The sequence below is a fragment of the Salminus brasiliensis genome, chromosome 19, assembly GCF_030463535.1.
Source record: "Salminus brasiliensis chromosome 19, fSalBra1.hap2, whole genome shotgun sequence".
Classification (NCBI taxonomy): Eukaryota; Metazoa; Chordata; class Actinopteri; order Characiformes; family Bryconidae; genus Salminus; species Salminus brasiliensis.
This window is the reverse complement of record NC_132896.1, coordinates 3,774,707-3,793,745: the sequence shown is the minus strand read 5'-3', so window position 1 is coordinate 3,793,745 and position 19,039 is coordinate 3,774,707. Positions and strand designations below refer to the sequence as shown.

The following is a 19,039-nucleotide window of genomic DNA, read 5'->3' as shown; positions in this document are numbered from 1 at the left end:
TCCTCGTTGTCAGTTAGCTGATGTGTGTCCTTGTTTTTGTGCCTGTGTGTGTGTGTGTGTGTGTCAGAAAAAAGCGAGATATGATGGAGAGGAAGATGAAAAATGGTCTAATCCAGTGAGTGTGTGCCCTTTCCACAGGTATGCCCACTTACCACATGGGCGAGGCAATGAGGATGCACGTGATTGGCTGCGCTCGCACTCTGCTGGTGGACTTCAGGATTCTGGAGGCTCCGCCCCCTTTTCTCCTGCACCCACACTCTGCTCACCCTCTGCTCCACGCTTCAACTTCACCACGATAGGTATACAAACACACACACACACACACACACAAATTGATATGAAAAATGTGACCCATATGGATAGAAATATTGGGACACCTCATTCATTCGTTTCTTTTGAAATCAAGGGTATTAAAAAGTGTTTCTCCTGCTTTTGTTGGAGTAACTGTCTCTACTGTCCAGGGAAGAAAGCTCTCTACTAGATTTTGGGTAGAGCATAGCTGTGAGAATTTGATTGCATTCAGCAGCAATAGCATTAGTGAGGTCAGGATGTTGGATGATGATCACCACCCCACCTCATCAAGCTCAACTCCCCAACTCATCCCAACAGCACTGGATGGAGCTCCACCATCCATCATTCCAGAGAACACAGCTCTTCCACTGCTCCACAGCTCAATGCTGGGGGCTTTATACCCCTCTAGCTCACACCTGGCATTAGGCACACTGCCCAGAGAGTCTTATTCTGTTGGTCGATTGAAAGCTGATGTTGTGCGTGACTACCTCGGCCGTTGCCTGAAGTAAACTTTGACCTCTGTGATTTCCCTCCTTCTTTTCCAGGCAATCCTGGCCCAGCTCCACCAATGAACCTGCGCACCCCCAGCAGCCTGGCCAATCAGGATGGGCCACTCGACCCACTCAGTGACCCACGCCTACGCAACTCCTCGCTGTCTCTTGAGGAGAAGAGCCGCACCATGAGCACCTCCGGGTCGTTCCGGGAGCCGCTGGAGGAAGGTTAGACCTCCTTGTTTTAACTCTTAACAGTGGGTTGGTCAGTTAGATGTAATCTGCCATAACATTAAAACCAGGTGACAGGTGAAGTAAACACCATTCATTATCTTGTTCCAGTGGAATCTGATACATTAGGCAGCGAGTGAACAGTCAGTTCTTGAAGGTGATGAAAGTGCTGAAGTAGGAAAAATAGGCAAGCGTAAGAATCTGAGACAAGAACCGAACTGGGATGTTCTAGACAGTTGGGTCAGAACATCTCCAAAGCACCAGACAGGTCATTGTGGGGTATTCCTGGTATACAGTAGTCAGAACTTACCAAGGAAGGACAACCTGTGCACCGGCGACAGGGTCATAGGCACCTAAGGCTCATTGATGCTCATTAAGGCCGCACCTCACAACTTACAGGACTTACAGGCTAACGTCTTAGTGCTAGATACCTCAGGACACCTTCAGAGGTCTTCAGAGGTGGAGTCCATGCCTCGACTTGTCTCTTTAACTGTCCCTATCTCGCTCGCTCTCTCTCTCTCTCTGTCTGGGTGTGATTAATGTCTCTGGGCTTTGTGCTCTAGCAGTGTAGCAGTATGTTGATGGCTGAAGGGTACGTTTGCTGGTTAGAGGTTTAGAAGGTTTTGTCGGAGGTGTGTCAGGGCTTGCTGATGCCTGTGTGCCGAGGGGTATCCAAACTCATGTAGTCATGTAATCTGATATTAGACTGAATATTAAAGCAGAGCAGATTGGGTTTCACAGGCTGTTATTTTCTCTGCGTTTTTTTGGGGGTTTACCTTCTGAGCTCAAAAGTGTCTTTCAGCAGAGTGACCCTCCTGTGTTTGTTTTGGGACAGTAACGAAACACTGCCTTTAGGCAAATACAGAGTTCACTAAGTTAAACTGGACTGTGGTTGTGTTCCTCCACACAGGCTGACTGAGCATTCGCCCTTTCATTAAAACTCAGCTGCTCTTATCTGTTTATTAATCTGTGATCAGACCCCGGGGGGATTTTAGAAAATTGTTATTCTGTTTGGAAATGTCAGAGGGTTTATTTCAGTCTGCTTGATGACACACACACACACACACACACACAAACACACACAAGCATGAATGCCTGTCATTGTGGGATATTTCCATTACCGTCTATATGGAAACCTTCACCCACAGCAACCAAAAGCTCAATTTTTAGGGTTTTAGGGGAAATTGGCTTTTGTAAGCACCTACACACATCAAGCACTTTATTAGGAACACCTACTCATTTATGCATTTAATCAACCAAACATTTACATGTACGGCATTTAGCAGACGCTCTTCTCCAGAGCGACTTACAAAAGTGCTTCACTATTCACCCAAGAAAAACCTCAGCTAGTTTAAATAGACTAAAAATTCAAAGATCCTCTAATCTTAGACTCTACTAAACACAAGTTAGTAAGGAGACCACTCTGCTATTCACCCAAGTCCTCTCAGAAGAGGAGGGTCTTCAGTCTGGGTTTGAAGGCAGCGAGTGTTGGACTCTGCTGTTTGGACACCCAGGGGAAGCTCGTTCCACCACTTCGGTGCAGGACAGAAGAAAGTCTGGACGCTCGTCTTCCGTGAATCTTAAAGGATGGCGGGTCGAGCCGAGCCGTACTTGAAGCTGGAAGGGCTCTTGGTGCAGAGCGGGGTTTTGACCAACATGTGGTAATCTTCACATCAACCATCACAATGCGGGAAAAATATGATCTCAGTGATTTTTTAGAGTGGCATGATTGTCCTGGTTTAAGTATTTGTAGAACTGCTGATCTCTAGAGTTACTCCAAATGGAGTAATAAAGAAAACACATCCAGTGAGCGGCGGTTCTGCAGTTCTGCAGTTCTTGTAGATCAGAGAATGGCTGCACAGACTGGATGGAGCTGACAGAAAAGCAGCTCAGAATGAACAACAACACGTCCAACATGGAAGAAGATGGGCCGGAATCTTCTGACCACGTCAGGTTTCACTAGTGTCAGCCAAGAACACAAAGCTGAGGCTGCAAAGATGTGGCTCAGCACCGGCTCACCAACCCTGGACAGTTAAAGCCTGGTCTGAGGAAGCTGGATTTCTGCTGAGGCTCACAAATGTTTTGAGTGTTCTTAATAAATTATAGTGTTCTTAATAAAAAAAGTGCTGAGTGAGTGTATATACACTAATGAAATCTCTCATATGTGATATTCAATTGATGTAAATCTAAACTATATGGAAAAAGAAGTATTGGGACACCTGCTCATTCATGGTTTCTTCAGAAATCAAAGGTATTAGAAAGAATAGCTGTCTCTGCTGTTTAAGGTAATCTTTCTATTCACACCCCACCTTATCCACCTCATCCCCATCTCCACAACTCATTCCATCCCCAAAAGTTTTAGATGGAGCACCATCCATCATTCCAGGGAGCACAGTTCTTCCACTGCTCCACAGCTCAATGCTGGGGGGCTTTATTCCCCACTATAAGCCCACACCTGGCATTATTAGGCAGCATGGTGCCTATAGGTTCATGTTTATTTATCTGCTCCAGAGAGTCCTTGTCTATTGGCAGCACTTCTCTACAGGGGCCAGACAAGCTTTGTGTGTTTGGGTGTAGCCTGAAGTAGCAGAATGGCTTCATTAGAAAGCGTGTCCACAAACATTTGGACGTATAGTGTGTTTGACTTCTTTGAAATGCACAATGCTCTCTCGCTCTCTCTCTCTCTCTCACACACACACACACACACCCTTCAGAGCATTAATATGGTGGATTGTTCTTTGGCATCTGACTAAGCAGTGACGTATTTCTGCACTCATTAGCGTGTGCTAGCTTCTCCTTAAGCTTACTCAGCCTTATTAAATTTGCCGTGAGTCACGAGCCGCTGAATGTTATCAGGCCTTTGGCCCGGATTGCTTCACCTCACATCATCTTTCTCTTTCCTTCTTTCAGTACACGGCTCCTCGCTGTCTCTGGTGTCCAACACATCTTCTGTCTACTCTACGGTGAGTCACCTCCCCCAGTCTCCTTCTGTTAAGTGGTACGGTGTTTAAAAGCTGCATGACAACAGTTGCGATTGTATGTATCAAGAAGCTACATTTGGATCTAATTGCGTCTGAGACGGAGCCCTAAGGTGAAGTCTAGAGTAACGCTTAATGGTGCTTAGTTCTGTAGGTATAAACAGAGCATAATATCAGTGTTGCTAAAGTGAGCACTGGGAATGTAAGCTGTTCCTGTGTGCCTCAGTGTGTTTTTCCTCCCAGGGGGGGAAACTGAATGCATTTATGTGGACGACATTGTTGAATAAAGAGTATTGGATCATTAAGCAGACCCAGTGGGCAAATGTTCCTCTGGATAAATAATCACTGTATCACTTTCCTTCACCCCACAGCCTGAAGAGAAGTCTCAGTCAGAGGTGAGACCCTCACTCTTTTACTCTCTCAATCACTGTTCTGACTAAAACAATGAACTCACACCCCACACTTATGTCCTAATGTTTGTGGACACCCCTTCTAATGAACACACACAGCCTGCCTAGTCCCTGTAGAGAAGAATTGCCAATATTACCTATAGAGGGGTATAAAGCCCACCAGCAGTGAGCTGTGGAGCAATGGTTTAAAGTGTTCTTGCTAATGATGGTGGTGGAGCTCCATCCAATACTTCTGTTTAAGTTGAGAAGTGTAGGGTGAGGAGGTGGAGCGATGATCCACAATGCTCCAAACTCTTGTTCAAAGCCACCCAAAAGCCTAAAAGCAGGATTAAATGAGACGGTGATCATTCAACATCCTGACCACACTGACACGCTCAATCAAATCCTCACAGCAATGCTCCAGAATCTAGTAGCAAGCCTTCCTCCCTGGACTGTAGAGACAGTAACTCCAACAAAAGCAGAATAAACTCCCTTACCCTTGATTTCAGAAGAAGCAATGAATGAAGCGTCCCAATACTTTTGTCCATATTGTGTAGCCTGGCTGCTAATGTGCTGTCTGTGCAACTCAAGGGTGAAATCAAGGGTATTAATATCAGTGCATTTACTGCAGCCTCTGCTCCTCAGGGAAGGCTTTACACTAGATGTTGGAACATAGCTGTAAGGATTTGGTTGTGTTCAGTGGTTAGTTCTCACGCTCCTGCTCATCCCAACATAATTGGATAGAGCTCCATCACTCCAGAGATCACAGTGTCACTGCACCACGGCCCAATTCTGGAGGACTTCATACCCTTCTAGACCCATGCATAGCTGCTCCGGAGCTTCCTGTGGTCTCTTTTTTATGGAGATTGTACAAACTGATGCACTGATCCACCCTAAAATAGCTGAATTAGGAGTGTCTACAAACTTTTGATGTATTATATCATTTTTTTGGCATCTGAAGTCAATCTAATCATGTAAAACAGGAGTTACAGGTTTCCAGGATGTCTGTCTAGATGAAGTTTTGTGATACACTTCAGACTCAAGTCTCACTAGACTGTGACTAGACTGTAATCTTGACCCCAGGTTAGCAGCTGGTCCCAAATCAATGGCAATGGTCATTATCTACCAGCATGTTTTATTATACCAGTAGTTCCCGGCCCCAGCACTGGGAATCCCAGGGGAATCTGGAAAAATGTGCAGAGCATGAAGTTCCCAGGAATGAGACTGGGAATCAGCATGTTTATGTGTGTAAGTGATAGCTTGCTGTTTGTGTGTGTATATTTAGATCCGAAAGCTCAGAAGAGAGCTGGAAGCATCTCAGGAGAAAGTGTCTACCCTCACCACCCAGCTGAGTGCCAACGTGAGTACCACCACGGGTTCAAACACCGGACTACACTAAACAAGAGTCTTTAGGCAACAGCACATTCTGACCACTGACATCTTGTTCTAATGTTATATAGAGTTAATTACAGGTAGACACTCACTGACCACTGACTTTATGTTTATTTGATTTTATTCTAATGTTATATAGAGTTAATTACAGGTAGACACTCTCACTGACCACTGACTTTATGTTTATTGTGGTTTATTCTAATGTTATATAGAGTTAATTACAGGTAGACACTCACTGACCACTGACTTTATGTTTATTGTGGTTTATTCTAATGTTATATAGAGTTAATTACAGGTAGACACTCTCACTGACCACTGACTTTATGTTTATTTGGGTTTATTCTAATGTTGTATAGAGTTAATTACAGGTAGACACTCTCACTGACCACTGACTTTATGTTTATTTGGGTTTATTCTAATGTTGTATAGAGTTAATTACAGGTAGACACTCTCACTGACCACTGACTTTATGTTTATTTGGGTTCATTCTAATGTTATATAGAGTTTTACAGGTGAACACTGAGATTATTTCCAAACTACACTGTATGGACAAAAGTATTGGGACACCTGCTCATTCACTGTTCTGAAATCAAGGGCATTAACAAGAGTTCATCCTGCTTTTTTGGGTTAACTGTCTCTACTGTCCAGAGAAGAAGACTTTCTACTAGTTTCCAGGAAGCTTTATACCCCTCTAGCCTATGCCTGGCATGCCATTAGGCAGGGTGCCAATAGGTTCAAGTTCACAGGTTCACTGTATTAGAAGTGCTTCTCTACAGGGACTAGAGAAAGATGTAGCTGAATGCATCCATTAAAAGGGGTGTCCACAAACATTTGGACATATAGTGTATATCTGTGTAACTCTGTAATCGTAGCTGCTGCTGCATCCTGAGTCTGAGTTCAGCTGTGTCCGTTTTTAGTGCTTGTATCCGCCTGCAGCAGGTTGAAAATGGCAGCGTCTAATTGGTCGAGACTCGTAAAACGTATAAGTGGAATTATTAATGAGTTCCTTCAGTGCAAACAAACATGACGGCCCTCATTGGCTGACAAAGCACCTGAGCATCCCGCCCGTATCCTCCAGTGCCAGGGAGACACACGCACACACACACACACACACACACATGTAAAGGCTGAGTGTACTCAAGGTTAGTTGTTGGCACTGTTTCCTGGCAGTATCTGATCTGTGGTAGTTTGCTTTAGGTGGTCCGAAGCGTGACACACCGCATGCCCAAACGCCGCAGCTGTCCAGATCATTGCACTGTTCACTGCATGTTCCCTCTGGTTATCACGTTCCACGTTCCAGTGTGATAAGACACTGTGTGTGTGTGTGTGTGTGTGTGTGTGTGTGTGTGTGTGTGTTTACTCGTTCCTGTTTTTTTTTTTTTTTTTTTGAAGATTTTGGAGGAGGTTCCTGGTTGTTTGGTTGCACAAGCTTGTCAGGGTTTTATCAGCTAGTGGCGGTGCAAGCCCTGTAAGTCCAGTGGGCTGGCAGCCACTCAGCTGGTATCTGGTAGGACCTTTACACATGCTGACAGGACCATTTTCTCCATCTTATGTGGAAAACGTAAACCCCCCACATTTATCACTCCTTCAAATGTGTAGAATTAGAATCAGCTGCAGATGATCAGAACATGGCTGGAGAGGATTATTCTAGAGGAGTCTGGAGTCTTATTTAAACCTCAGACCTTTCGTATGGTCTGCTCTGGATTGATGGTTGAAGTGAGGGGTGAATAAGATCACCATGGCCAGATCCAGAGAGCTCTCCGAGGCCTTCAGAGAGAAGGTCGGAGATGCAGAGGAGTCTGGGAAGGGGTTTAGAAAGATCTCAGAACTGCGCCACCATCCACTAAATTATTTAGTGCAACTGGAACAACTGACCGACATGGCCAGGTCAGGAGTAGACCACAAGAGTGTGTAGAAGAGTCTCTAGCAATCCTAAAAAGAGGTAGCTCCATCCACAGTATACTGCATCCACCTTCAGAAATAGGCTGCTTGTGTGATTCAACTGCCAGCGTGGCAAAATTAGAGCAGAGCACAAGATGCTCGTTAGCCTTTTTAAATGTGTACATGGGTTTACTGTGTCTCAGTTATCGTGGAAGGCTTATGCAGATGTCTGCCTATGTGAGTGTTCTGCCCACCTCTGATGTTCCAGATCAAAAGATCCAATCCGGTCTTTAACCGAACCACATCTGCAACTAGTTAGTATTTAGTGAATATTTAATTGATCTTATGCATATAAAATAGTATCTTCTTTAAATATATAAATCAGCTAATATTTAGGCCTATTGAAGAGGTTTAAGGCCGTGTTTCGATATTAGAGCATGTGACAAATGTAAAAACACACCCAGGGGTCCCTGACATATAGCTAGAGCTTTAATATGAGGCAAAAGAAACATGACACACTATAAGGACAAAAGTATTGGGACACCTGCACAATCAATGTATCTTCGACATCAAGGATATTGGAGCAACTGTCTCTACTGTCCAAGAAGGGCTTTTTTTATTAGGTTTTGGAGGATTTTGGGAGGGTGTCGGATGATGATTACCACCCCACCTGATTAAAATGATCCAATCCGGTCTTTAACCAAACCACATCTGCAACTGGTAGTGGGTGATCTGGCTCCCCCCAATTTAGTCATTTCCAGTTTCCACCCACAAGCTATGTCTCCCAGCATCTCCCAACGCTACCAGCCCTGGGAGGCTGAAGGCTAGCATGTGCCTTCTGTGAGTCACATGAAGGCAACCAACCACATCTTCTCAAGCTGATGAGCAGATGGAGGAATGATGGAGTTCTGCTCTGGGAGACGTTTTTAACAGCAGACTTCTCTTTATACAGGGACAAACCCCCACCCCATCCACCCTCACTCTCTTACGCTATCAATCTTTCTCAATCTCACAGGTCTCGTATTGCAAGAGAGATGTTCAGACTTGTCTGGTTGTTGTCCTGATATTGCAGCTTGTTGGTTTGCTTGTTTGTTCATCTATTATTTAAAAGCCAATCAGTCAGTCAGCCAGCCATCCTACAGCAATGCCAGTGTCCCCAAATATCGTCAGTCTGCTTCACCTGGAAGCTCCTCCGTACCAGAAGGGGGTGGTGGGTTATCTGGCTGCCAGTAGCCAGATAAGGCCCAGTTCTGGTGAGGACACTTCCCTGGCCCTTGGCGTTTTGTTTATTTGGTCGAGTGTGTAAGCAGCCTGTGTTGTGATCGCGTGGGACGCAAACCCGTTCCTGCTCAGGCAGGTTTCCACGATGATGGGGGTTCATGCCCCAACATGCTCCTGTCATCCTGGGATGGCCAAACAAACATAATTCAGCTTGAATGGACAGAACTGGTTCTGCTGTTGTTGTTGTTGTCTTGTTTTCCAAACTTCTGAAATGACGCTGATGATTCCACGCAGTGTGGAAAAGGTGACTCAGTAGTCAGTTTGATTAAAAGATGAATCATGTGTTTGTGTGCATGTTCAGGCTCACCTGGTGGCCGCGTTCGAGCAGAGCTTGGGAAACATGACCATCCGACTGCAGAGCCTGACCACGACAGCAGAGCAGAAGGTGAGAGGCTGTGTACAGACATACAGCGCTACACTAACGTTAAAGCAACGGTATGGAACATATTTACCTTCAAATAGCAGCGTCAGAAGCATTGTGATGACACACTGACTTGTAAAAGAGAGACTAGCATCTCTGTCATTTGTACTCCGGGCTCAGAACGCTGCTAACTGCACTTTGTAACTCTGGTGAAGTGAGCAGGGTGATGCTCGAGAGAACAGTCATATTCATGTAGAATCCTATATAATTACTCAGCCGACTTGTCCAGAAATGCATGTGTAAAGTGTGTCCTTTAGTGGTGCTCAAAGCGCGAATTACAATTTCCGACTGTAGGGGGAGCCCAGGAGCAAGAAATACAAATACAAAAGAAGAGAGTAAGGTTTTGGAGAGTAAGGTTAACCCCTTTGTGTGTGTGTGTGTGTGTGTGTGTGTGTGTTTGCAGGACACTGAGCTGAATGATCTGAGGAAGACCATTGAGCTGCTGAAAAAGCAAAACACTGCAGCTCAGGCTGCCATCAGTGGAGTCATCAACGCACCGGACGCCCCCAGCAAAGGTCTGCCCATGCACTGCTTTGATCAGGGGGCACAGAGCACATTTTCCATATGGGCTTTAATGACTAATGGGCCAGTTTCGCATTTATGGGTCGCCACTTCTGACGTTTTCCGGCAGCTATGATTCAGGTTTAACCAAAAGAAAATTATACAGTTAACCCTTAAGGCATGTTGCTGTGCCAATCAGTGCCACAGCTCCAGACAGCAACCGCCTTCCATGGATCTACATTTCAGTTCCCAACACTTCAGATCTGAGCGTAGAAATGCATGGTTTAGTCTAATGCTAGCTATCATTGCTAACCTAGCTGACCTCTTGTTGGGCATTGACAGCTTATGGACATCTAATTCTCTGACCTAGCAAAAATAAGTAATAGCACTAATATTTAATGAATATTTCGTGAATATTTCATTGATATTATATAAATTAAATAGTGTCTACTATAAATATATAAATCAGCTAATATTTAGGCCCTATTGAAGAGGTTTAAGGCCGTGTTTTAATATTAGAGCATGTGACGAATGTAAAAACACACCCAGGGGTCCCTGACATATAGCTAGAGCTTTAATATGAGGCAAAAGAAACATGACACAGAATTTGGACAAAAGTATTGGCACACCTGCTTATTAAATGTATCTTTCGACATCAAGGATATTGGAGCAACTGTCTCTACTGTCCAAGAATGCCTTTCTATTAGGTTTTGTAGGAGCATTGCTGTGAGGATTTGATTGCATTTAGTGTCAAGAGCGTTAGTGAGGTCAGGATGTTCATCTCAGGATGATCATCTCCACCCCATCTCATCATCCCAAACTCCCCAGCTCCTCCAAAAAGTACTGGATGGAGCTCCACCACCATCATTTCAGAGAACACAGTTCTTCCACTGCTCCACAGCTCAATGCTGGGGGGCTTTATACCCTTCTAGCTTACACCTGGCATTAGGCAGCATGGTGGCAACAGATTCATGCAACTTAAAGTAGCTGAGTGCATTCATTAGAAAGGGTGTCCACAAACATTTGGAAATATACTCCTCCAGCAGTTTGTCAAATGCATTAAGTCTTTCTCTCTCCCTCTCTCTGTAGACTCCTCCAGTGGTTCTCCCAGGTCAGTGGGTGATTTGCGGATCCATAGACAGCATTCCTCAGACAGCGTGTCCAGCATCAACAGTGCCACCAGCCACTCCAGTGTGGGCAGCAGCCTGGAGCTTGACGCCAAAAACAAGAAGAAGAGGAAGAACTGGGTGAGTCCTCCTCACTCTGTTGCTCCGCCTACATTTCAAACCAGCGCTCTGTTGACAGTTGAATCTACTCGTCTCCTTAAGTCCCCAAGTATCAAATCCAAGGAAAACAGTCCAGCTTGTATAACTGTATAAGAGTTAATGAGCTGGAGGGAGTGGGCTGGATTCCTCAGGATACATTAACATTAACAGTGCTCACTTTATTATAGTTTCACACACATATCATGTTTATAATCCATACTCAATTATGTGTACGTTGGCTTTTTTGTGCTAAAATGGGGGTAAATTGGGCCAATGTGCGTACATTGTTGGCCAGTATTTCCATTAGGTTAACAGCTCAGACTCAGCTCATGTCCATAGGGATGCTTTTTCATTCATGACACAGGAGCAGATGCTCTTATCCAGAGTGACATAGAGTTTAATGGTGTAGAGGTAGGCCAGTGTAGCATTATGGGTGTAGCAGGGTATGAGATCATACCCCAGTGTTACCTTCTATGCTTTACCAATCATATCACACCCACACCCACGTGTCTATACGGTATATACATTCACATACATACTCTCTCTCTCTCTCTCTCTCCATATATATATATATAACTCTCCATTAAATGGAACTTGGCTTAATCCCTGTCTGGGAACAACAACCCTATATGTCCAAATGTTTGTGGACACCCCTTCCTAATGAATGCATTCATGCATTCACCTACTTTTAGTGGTTCCCATCGCATACAAAATAAGTGCTGCCAACACACTGAGCTGTGGAGCAGTGGAAGAACTGTGTTCTCTGGAATGATGGATGGTGGAGCTCCATCCAGTACTTTTGGGATGAGGAGTTGGGCAGTTGGGGATGATGAGGTGGGGTGGTGATCATCATCCAACATCCTGACCTCACTAACACTCCTGACGCTGAATGCAGTCAGGTGCTCACAGCAGTGCTCCTTCAAAATCTAGTAGAAAGCCTTCAATGAGGCAAAAAAAACATGACACACTACATGGACAAAAGTATTGGGACAAAATATATTGACTATATGGCCAAAAGATGCTCACAGCAATGCTCCAAAATCTAGTAGAAAGCCGACTATACATACATATATATATATATATATATATATATATATATATATATATATATATATATATGTGCTTCCTTTTATATATTATATGCATCTGAATACATAGTGGGTCTAATAATGCAGATCTTTGACGTCACACCACTCTTTCTCTCTCTACTCAGTCCCCCTGTGCAGGTGGAAAGGTGAATATTCAGTAATGCCCAGTCCATGCCCCCCCCCCCAGTAGCCAGAACTTTCACATGTTCTCTTACTGCACTTGCAGTTCTGAGTTGACGTTGTAATTATCTTCATTAATAATGCTTTTCAACCAAACCACAAGTGCAGTAAACATTGGCTTTAGTGGGCTGCTAGGTTTGCTATAGATAGACATTGTCTTTCATTGACTATTGGAGGTAAATGCTTTAGTTTGGTGCTTTTCCCTACTGAAAATCAGATTCTGTGTACAGGCTTATACTTGGATTATACACGAATAACCATATTTCTGATACAGCATTACTGTTTTATTGATGAATTTTCAGTAGGGGTGCTCAACCTCTGTTTCTGTGCCCTCTGTCGCCCTCTCCTGTCCAGGCTGTGTCCTGCGTGGGAGGGAAAGCTCAAGATGACTATGTACGCTGTCCGCTGTGTTGCTGGAAAGTTGCTGTAGTGTAGATTGTGTGTTAGGATTAATTGAATATTCCTCCATATCAGGAATCAAGTTCCCAGCATTTACTCGGAACCTGGGGCGGAATATACACTTAATCACTACGGCAGAGTGTTATTTTATGGATAGTGCCGTGTTCCCTTGTGCGTGTTTAGTTGTCTTAGTATTCTTGCTGTCCTATAGGAGGGGTTCTACACAAAGTGCACAGTGTTACGTGTGACTTACTGGGGCCCACCGTGATCCCTGTAGTTGGACAAAATGACTTATAATGACTGATATTATACATTTAAGGTCTTTTAGGTCTAAACTTAATAAAGTTGTATATTATTATGATCCGGACGGGTTCCCCTTCTTCCTCTCGAGCCGAGGGAGTTTTTCCTTGCCACATATAATGAAATTGAATTGAATTATCATCTCTATGATGGCAGTGTAAAAATTAGGGATAAACTAGGCTTAATTAAGGGTTTGGACTCGGATCCGCCTTAATAAAGCCTTCTCGAGCCATCAAAACTTGACTCCATTGACTCCAGTGCCAGTCTTCCAGATCAGGACATCCTTAATCTCAGTGTCTTCAGCTGATTCATTAGTTAGGAAGCTGAGTTGAATCAGGCGTGCCGTGACGCCCTGTTTCCAGTCTCTCCCCGGGTGACCCGCCTGTGAGAGTGATTTGTAGGGGGCTGGGCGACCCCCTTTCTGTGCAGCTCTGTAGCTGTTGGCTCTCTCAGTTCATGCTGAATTCATCACAGTTAATGCCAAAAGCCCCTAAAACACATTCCTCCAGTACAGCATAAGCTCTGCTGACTGTGGGAGTAGTGATCATGTTAGCTGAGCGTGGTGTGCTGAAATCTACCTTTTCTCTCACATTTTCTCTGTGCTCTCGTCCCGCCGGGAAGGTTTATGAGGTAAGTTTTCCTCCTCATTGCGGCACAGTGGTGAAAAGGTGATCGATCACTCCATGTTGGACTGTTTGTAACTCCAGTACTTTACCATCTCTTTATTAAGGGCTGGCTGCGTCATTTCTTACATTTTAGTTGCTTGTTTATTATTATTATTATTGTTATTATTATGAATACTCATGTCGTCGCTGTTACACAACAACCCTGGTTTTTGCTTTTTTCCACTTTTGGACTTTGACCTTTTGATCTGGCGGCTGTTCTTCATATTTGATTTGAGTTTCGTGACGAATGGGCCAATAGAAATGCTCCAAAATGACTTGGAATAAAACCTGTTTCCATTGACTTTAGCATATTAACATATTACCATTTTACGTTTACTTCAGTAAACTTGCTGGTTTGGAGATAAAGGGTTTTTTTGAGTGACAGCGATGATTTACTGCAGTTTTCAGTACTGCAACACTGGCATGTTTGAAATACTGCACACATGTATTGAAATGGATGTGACCACAATTGTTACAATGTTTTTTTGTGGTTTATTTTATTATTATTATTATTATTATTATTAATTATTTTATTATTATTATTATTATTATTGTTATTATTAATTATTTTATTATTATTATTATTATTATTATTATTATTAATTATTTTATTATTATTATTATTATTGTTATTATTAATAATAATAATAATAATAATTAACACAGTTGTATTATTTCCACAGCCAACCGTACTTAGGTACTGTCTTAAAGCTGTCAAATTTAAATATTAAGGGCCAGTTTCAGGGACAAGGGTTTGGCCTAGTCCAGATCTATACAGCATGTTAAATGAAGATTTTAAATAATGTCCAAGACTAGGTTTAAAAAATCTTACAAAAATAATGGTGCTTCAAACTATTATTTGAGCAATGCCATAAAAGAAGCAATTGTGGAGCCATTTTTATGATAATGTTCTTCTTCTCTGTCCATCTTTACATCTCTATTATAAAATGGTGGTGAAATGTATATATATATATATATATATATATATATATATAAACAGCTCCAGAAAAAAAGAAGAGACCACCCTACATGATCAGTTTCTATTGGTTTTACTATTCATAGTTAGTGTGTTTAAGGGAAATGAACATTTGCTGTATATTTCAGAACCTTGGACAACATTTCCCCCAAATTCCAAATAAAAAATATTACTATTTAGAGCATTTATTTATTTATTTGCTGAAATGACAGCTGCTCAAAAACAACTGCTCAAATAATGCAGAGAAATGATTATAATAATTATAATGTAAAGAAGTTTTTATTGAAATTTGATCTACACAGTACTAATATCTGAACTTTGAGAGCATTCAGAAATCACTATGATGAAATAACCTCGACTGCCAATCACAGCTCTCATGTCTTGGCAGGCTCTCCACTAGTCTTTCACTTTGCTGTTGGAACTTTATGCCATTCATAGTCTGCAGATTCAGCGAACTCAGCTCTGATCGATGAAATGTCGAGAATAATATATCTGCTGTACACATAGAGATGCTAATTTAGGAAAATAAAAAATATGTAAATGCTTTTTTTCCAGATATATATATATATATGTACATACACCAGGTTTAGTAGGTCTGTTAGAGCAGGGAATTCAGCAAACTGTGCTGAACTCCGGCCCCCTGTTGCCCACCCTCTGATCTAGACGGTCAGAATGAGCTGTTCTCTCTCTTGCCATCCACAGCTGAGGAGTTCCTTCAAACAGGCTTTTGGGAAGAAGAAGTCGCCCAAGTCTGCCTCATCGCACTCGGACATTGAGGAAATGACAGATTCGTCCATGCCCTCCTCCCCCAGACTGCCTTACTGCCCCCCCAACACAGCCCCTCTGCTCAGGCACTCGCACTCCAACTCACTGTAAGTCCCAGTCCTTCCTCCGTACAGCTTCACCAAACACAGTTAGGTTCACCAAACACAATTGGTATTCAGGGTTCATGCTAATGAAAGCAGCTGAGCTTGCAGATGCATGTACATGTTTAGATTTTATAAATGCATTATTGGAAAAATAAACATTTCTGAACTGTAGAGTAAAACCTTAGTAAAGACTTTATAATAATAATAATATCCAAAACTAACTAAGAATTTGAAAATTCTCAGGTATGTGTTTTTTTTTATAGAAAATATATTTACAATATTTTTATGTTTATAGTGCAGTCATTTAGTATTTACTTGAGCAGGTTTTTATTGAATTAAATAGCAAATATTAATAGCAAATATTAATTTCTAAGCTGTAAATAGCATGTGTCATTACTCATGTGCAGCAAAGATGATCTACAGGCTGTAGTTTAATCCTGACTAAACACTCACAGTTTAGTCCAAACTAAAGTAGATACAGTCAAATTTTGATATGTTGCTTCTCTTATCTCAAACAGTTCTAAATAATAATGGGATAGATGATAATAGCACGGCATAATAAGCAGCAATTAGCCTCGTCAGTAAAGGTCTAAGTGTGAAAAGGTCCTCCTTGTTGTGGAGATGTGTGCATGTATGGTAGATTGGTGAGATATTTAAGCTAAATACTAAAGAGATTGTCATTCCTTCCCTAAAAAGGTTTATTACCAGTTTATATCAGTTTTTGTCATTAAAAATGCTTCCTAATGGAACCAAAAGTTGCTCTGCTATGATATATATATATATATATATACATCAGGTTTAGTAGGTCTGTTAGAGCAGGGAAATCAGCAAACTGTGCTGAAATGTGCTGAAAGTACCTTCTTAACTTTTAATGGACATCATTTTTTTTCTAAACTTTGAAGCACTGGTCTTATTAAGCATCAATTGAGGCGGGTTTTGACGTCCCTCGTTGTGACATGTGTGTGTATGTGTGTATTTATGTATGTATGTATGTGTAGCCCTCTACTCTCCTCACTCTCCGCTTATGGAAGTGGATGGGGCTATAACAGTGCTCCCATCAGGACCACATCTCTGGCACGGTAACAGAGACCAAACTGACAATCAAACTGAAATCCATAAGAACCTCAATGTTAATCATACGTCCATAACAACTGATCAGAGGATGGTCAAGAGCTCTCTGAATCTCAGTAGCTCAGAGTTCGCCTTAATTTTGAAGCCAAGTACAGTTTAAAAGGGAGAAGTGCATTATCTGCTGGATTCCCCCTGTTCTCTGCTACACTATATGTCCAAAAGTATCCAGACGCTCCGTCTAATTAGTGAGTTCAGCTGCGAGTTAAGGCTGGATCCTTTGCTGGCACAGGCATGCAGGCAAATTGGACAAATAGGAGCTACACATCAGCCTAAGGTGCCGAGCATCGTCTAGAGGTATGGGGTATGAAGGTGTGAAGGAGATCCATTCAGTACCTTTGAGTTGAGTTGATGCTGCAGAACTAATCATCCAGCATCAGTACCTGAGTACCAGCCTTTCATGGCTGAATGCAATCAAATCCTCCTCACAGCAGTGTTTTAGTATCCAGAGTAAAGCCTTGCAGACCAGTAGAGGCTGTTACTGCAGCAAAGAGGGGAATCTTTCTTTTAATACCCGTAATTTCTGAAGAAGCCCCGGACGAACAAGTGTCTACAAACTTTTGGACATGAAGGAAGCTGTACCCAGCCCATTCTCAATCCCTAACAAAATGATGATTATTAATAATTATAATGATAATTGGCACTTTAAGCACAAATTGAGTGACACACTGACACATTTTAAGTGTAGGTGATTAATAATAATAATTATATGCACCAATGAATGACCTCTAACCAGTTACTAACAGCAGTGTGTGGAGTGCTGGGACGGACCGTGTGGTCAGTATGTTGTATTTCCGTGTGTGTGAATGTCTGTGTTCTGTGTGTTGTGTTCCAGCATCTCTGAGTGTACGGACAGTGAGGCAGAAATGGTGATGCAGTTGCGCAGTGAGCTGCGGGATAAGGAGATGAAGCTGACCGACATCAGGCTGGAGGCTCTAAGCTCCGCCCACCAACTCGACCAGTTCAGAGAGTCCATGAACCGCATGCAGGTCAGCGCCAGAGACGCATTCGTGCTCGGACTCTTTCATTGACTTTACAGTCTAACACAGTGTAATAGAAAAGATGGGACAGCAGACAAGCAGGCAGCAGACACCTCTCCACAAGAGGGCGCTGTTAGAAATATTTTGATGCTATATATATATATATATATATATATATATATATATATATATATATATATATATATATATATATATATATATATATATATATTCTCAAATAAATACAAATTTATATTTTAATTTAGCAGGCAGAAACCTCTCCACAAGAGGGCACTGTTTGTATGCAGGTATCTTTTGGTGCTGTATATATATTCTCCAAATAAATACATTAATTAATAAAAAATATTTAGCAGGCAGAAACCTCTCCACAAGAAGGCACTGTTAGAAATATTTTGGTGCTTTATATATATATATATATATATTCTTAAAAAAATATATATATTAATTTTAAAATAAACATATAAATATAGATTCTAAAAATAAATGTATAAATGTAATTCTTTTTATATTTAATTTTATTGATATATTACATATATCCTCCAACACCTGGTTTGGTGATAAATCAGGGCTTAATGATGGTAAATCAGGTGAGCTGCTGCTGCTGCTGCTGCTGCTGCTGCTGCTGATGGAGTTGAACACATCCTCCACGCTGTGCTGGCTGGACTGGGGGGCGTCCTGTTCTTCAGACTAGCTCACAACATCTCCTAATGTGTAGTCATTCATCCATGTTCAGTGTCTGAAGGGGTGAAGGTGTGTGCTGTGTTTGATTGTGTGGTTTGCTGTTTGCTGTGGGAGCAGGGGGAGATTGAGAAGTTAAAGGCAGAGAACGACCGTCTGAGGATGGACAGCAGGGGGAGCTGCAGCACAGCCACCTCACAAACATCTATCAGCCCATCATCGATTGGCCTGTCCTCACAGCTCAGTCTGACCGAGTCCACCAGTCTAGGTATAAACACACACACACACACACACACACACACACATATGTTGCTATATTTTCTATGTGATCTTTAAGGGTCATTGACACCGGTGTGTTTGTATATGTGTGTTTTCAGACATGCTGCTGGATGACTGTGGAGACGGCAGCTCTCGGAAAGAGGGACAGCATGTGAAGGTTGTGGTCAGTCTGGAGAGAGACCCAGAGTGGAAAGAGGTCAGAGTCAGTGCTTCCTGCTCCTCTCCTGCATCTCTAGACCCCTTTACTGAGATTCCACTGTAACCTAGATGAAACACCCATTTCTATATTCATATTACCACGTTTAATTTTTGCATAATTCAATAACTGCATTGTACAGAGACTCGTTCGTTCAGT

The 19,039-nt window shown here is 42.4% G+C and overlaps 2 protein-coding genes across 3 annotated transcripts in view; both read left to right on the top strand.

The window, feature by feature from the left end:
• The window catches only part of prmt7 (protein arginine methyltransferase 7), a 522,441-nt gene that overhangs the window by 401,755 nt on the left and 101,647 nt on the right, over positions 1-19,039 (top strand). The window lies entirely within an intron of this gene.
• nav2b (neuron navigator 2b) overlaps positions 1-19,039 on the top strand; it is a 44,277-nt gene that overhangs the window by 19,349 nt on the left and 5,889 nt on the right. For both annotated transcript variants that reach the window (XM_072662921.1, XM_072662920.1), the window contains 12 exons: positions 139-299; positions 837-1,010; positions 3,924-3,976; positions 4,363-4,386; positions 5,666-5,740; positions 9,236-9,319; positions 9,759-9,870; positions 10,946-11,103; positions 15,432-15,601; positions 17,562-17,715; positions 18,526-18,673; positions 18,783-18,880. In XM_072662921.1, the coding sequence (XP_072519022.1) occupies positions 139-299; positions 837-1,010; positions 3,924-3,976; positions 4,363-4,386; positions 5,666-5,740; positions 9,236-9,319; positions 9,759-9,870; positions 10,946-11,103; positions 15,432-15,601; positions 17,562-17,715; positions 18,526-18,673; positions 18,783-18,880 (1,411 nt within the window). The remainder of the gene's footprint in view (positions 1-138; positions 300-836; positions 1,011-3,923; positions 3,977-4,362; positions 4,387-5,665; positions 5,741-9,235; positions 9,320-9,758; positions 9,871-10,945; positions 11,104-15,431; positions 15,602-17,561; positions 17,716-18,525; positions 18,674-18,782; positions 18,881-19,039) is intronic.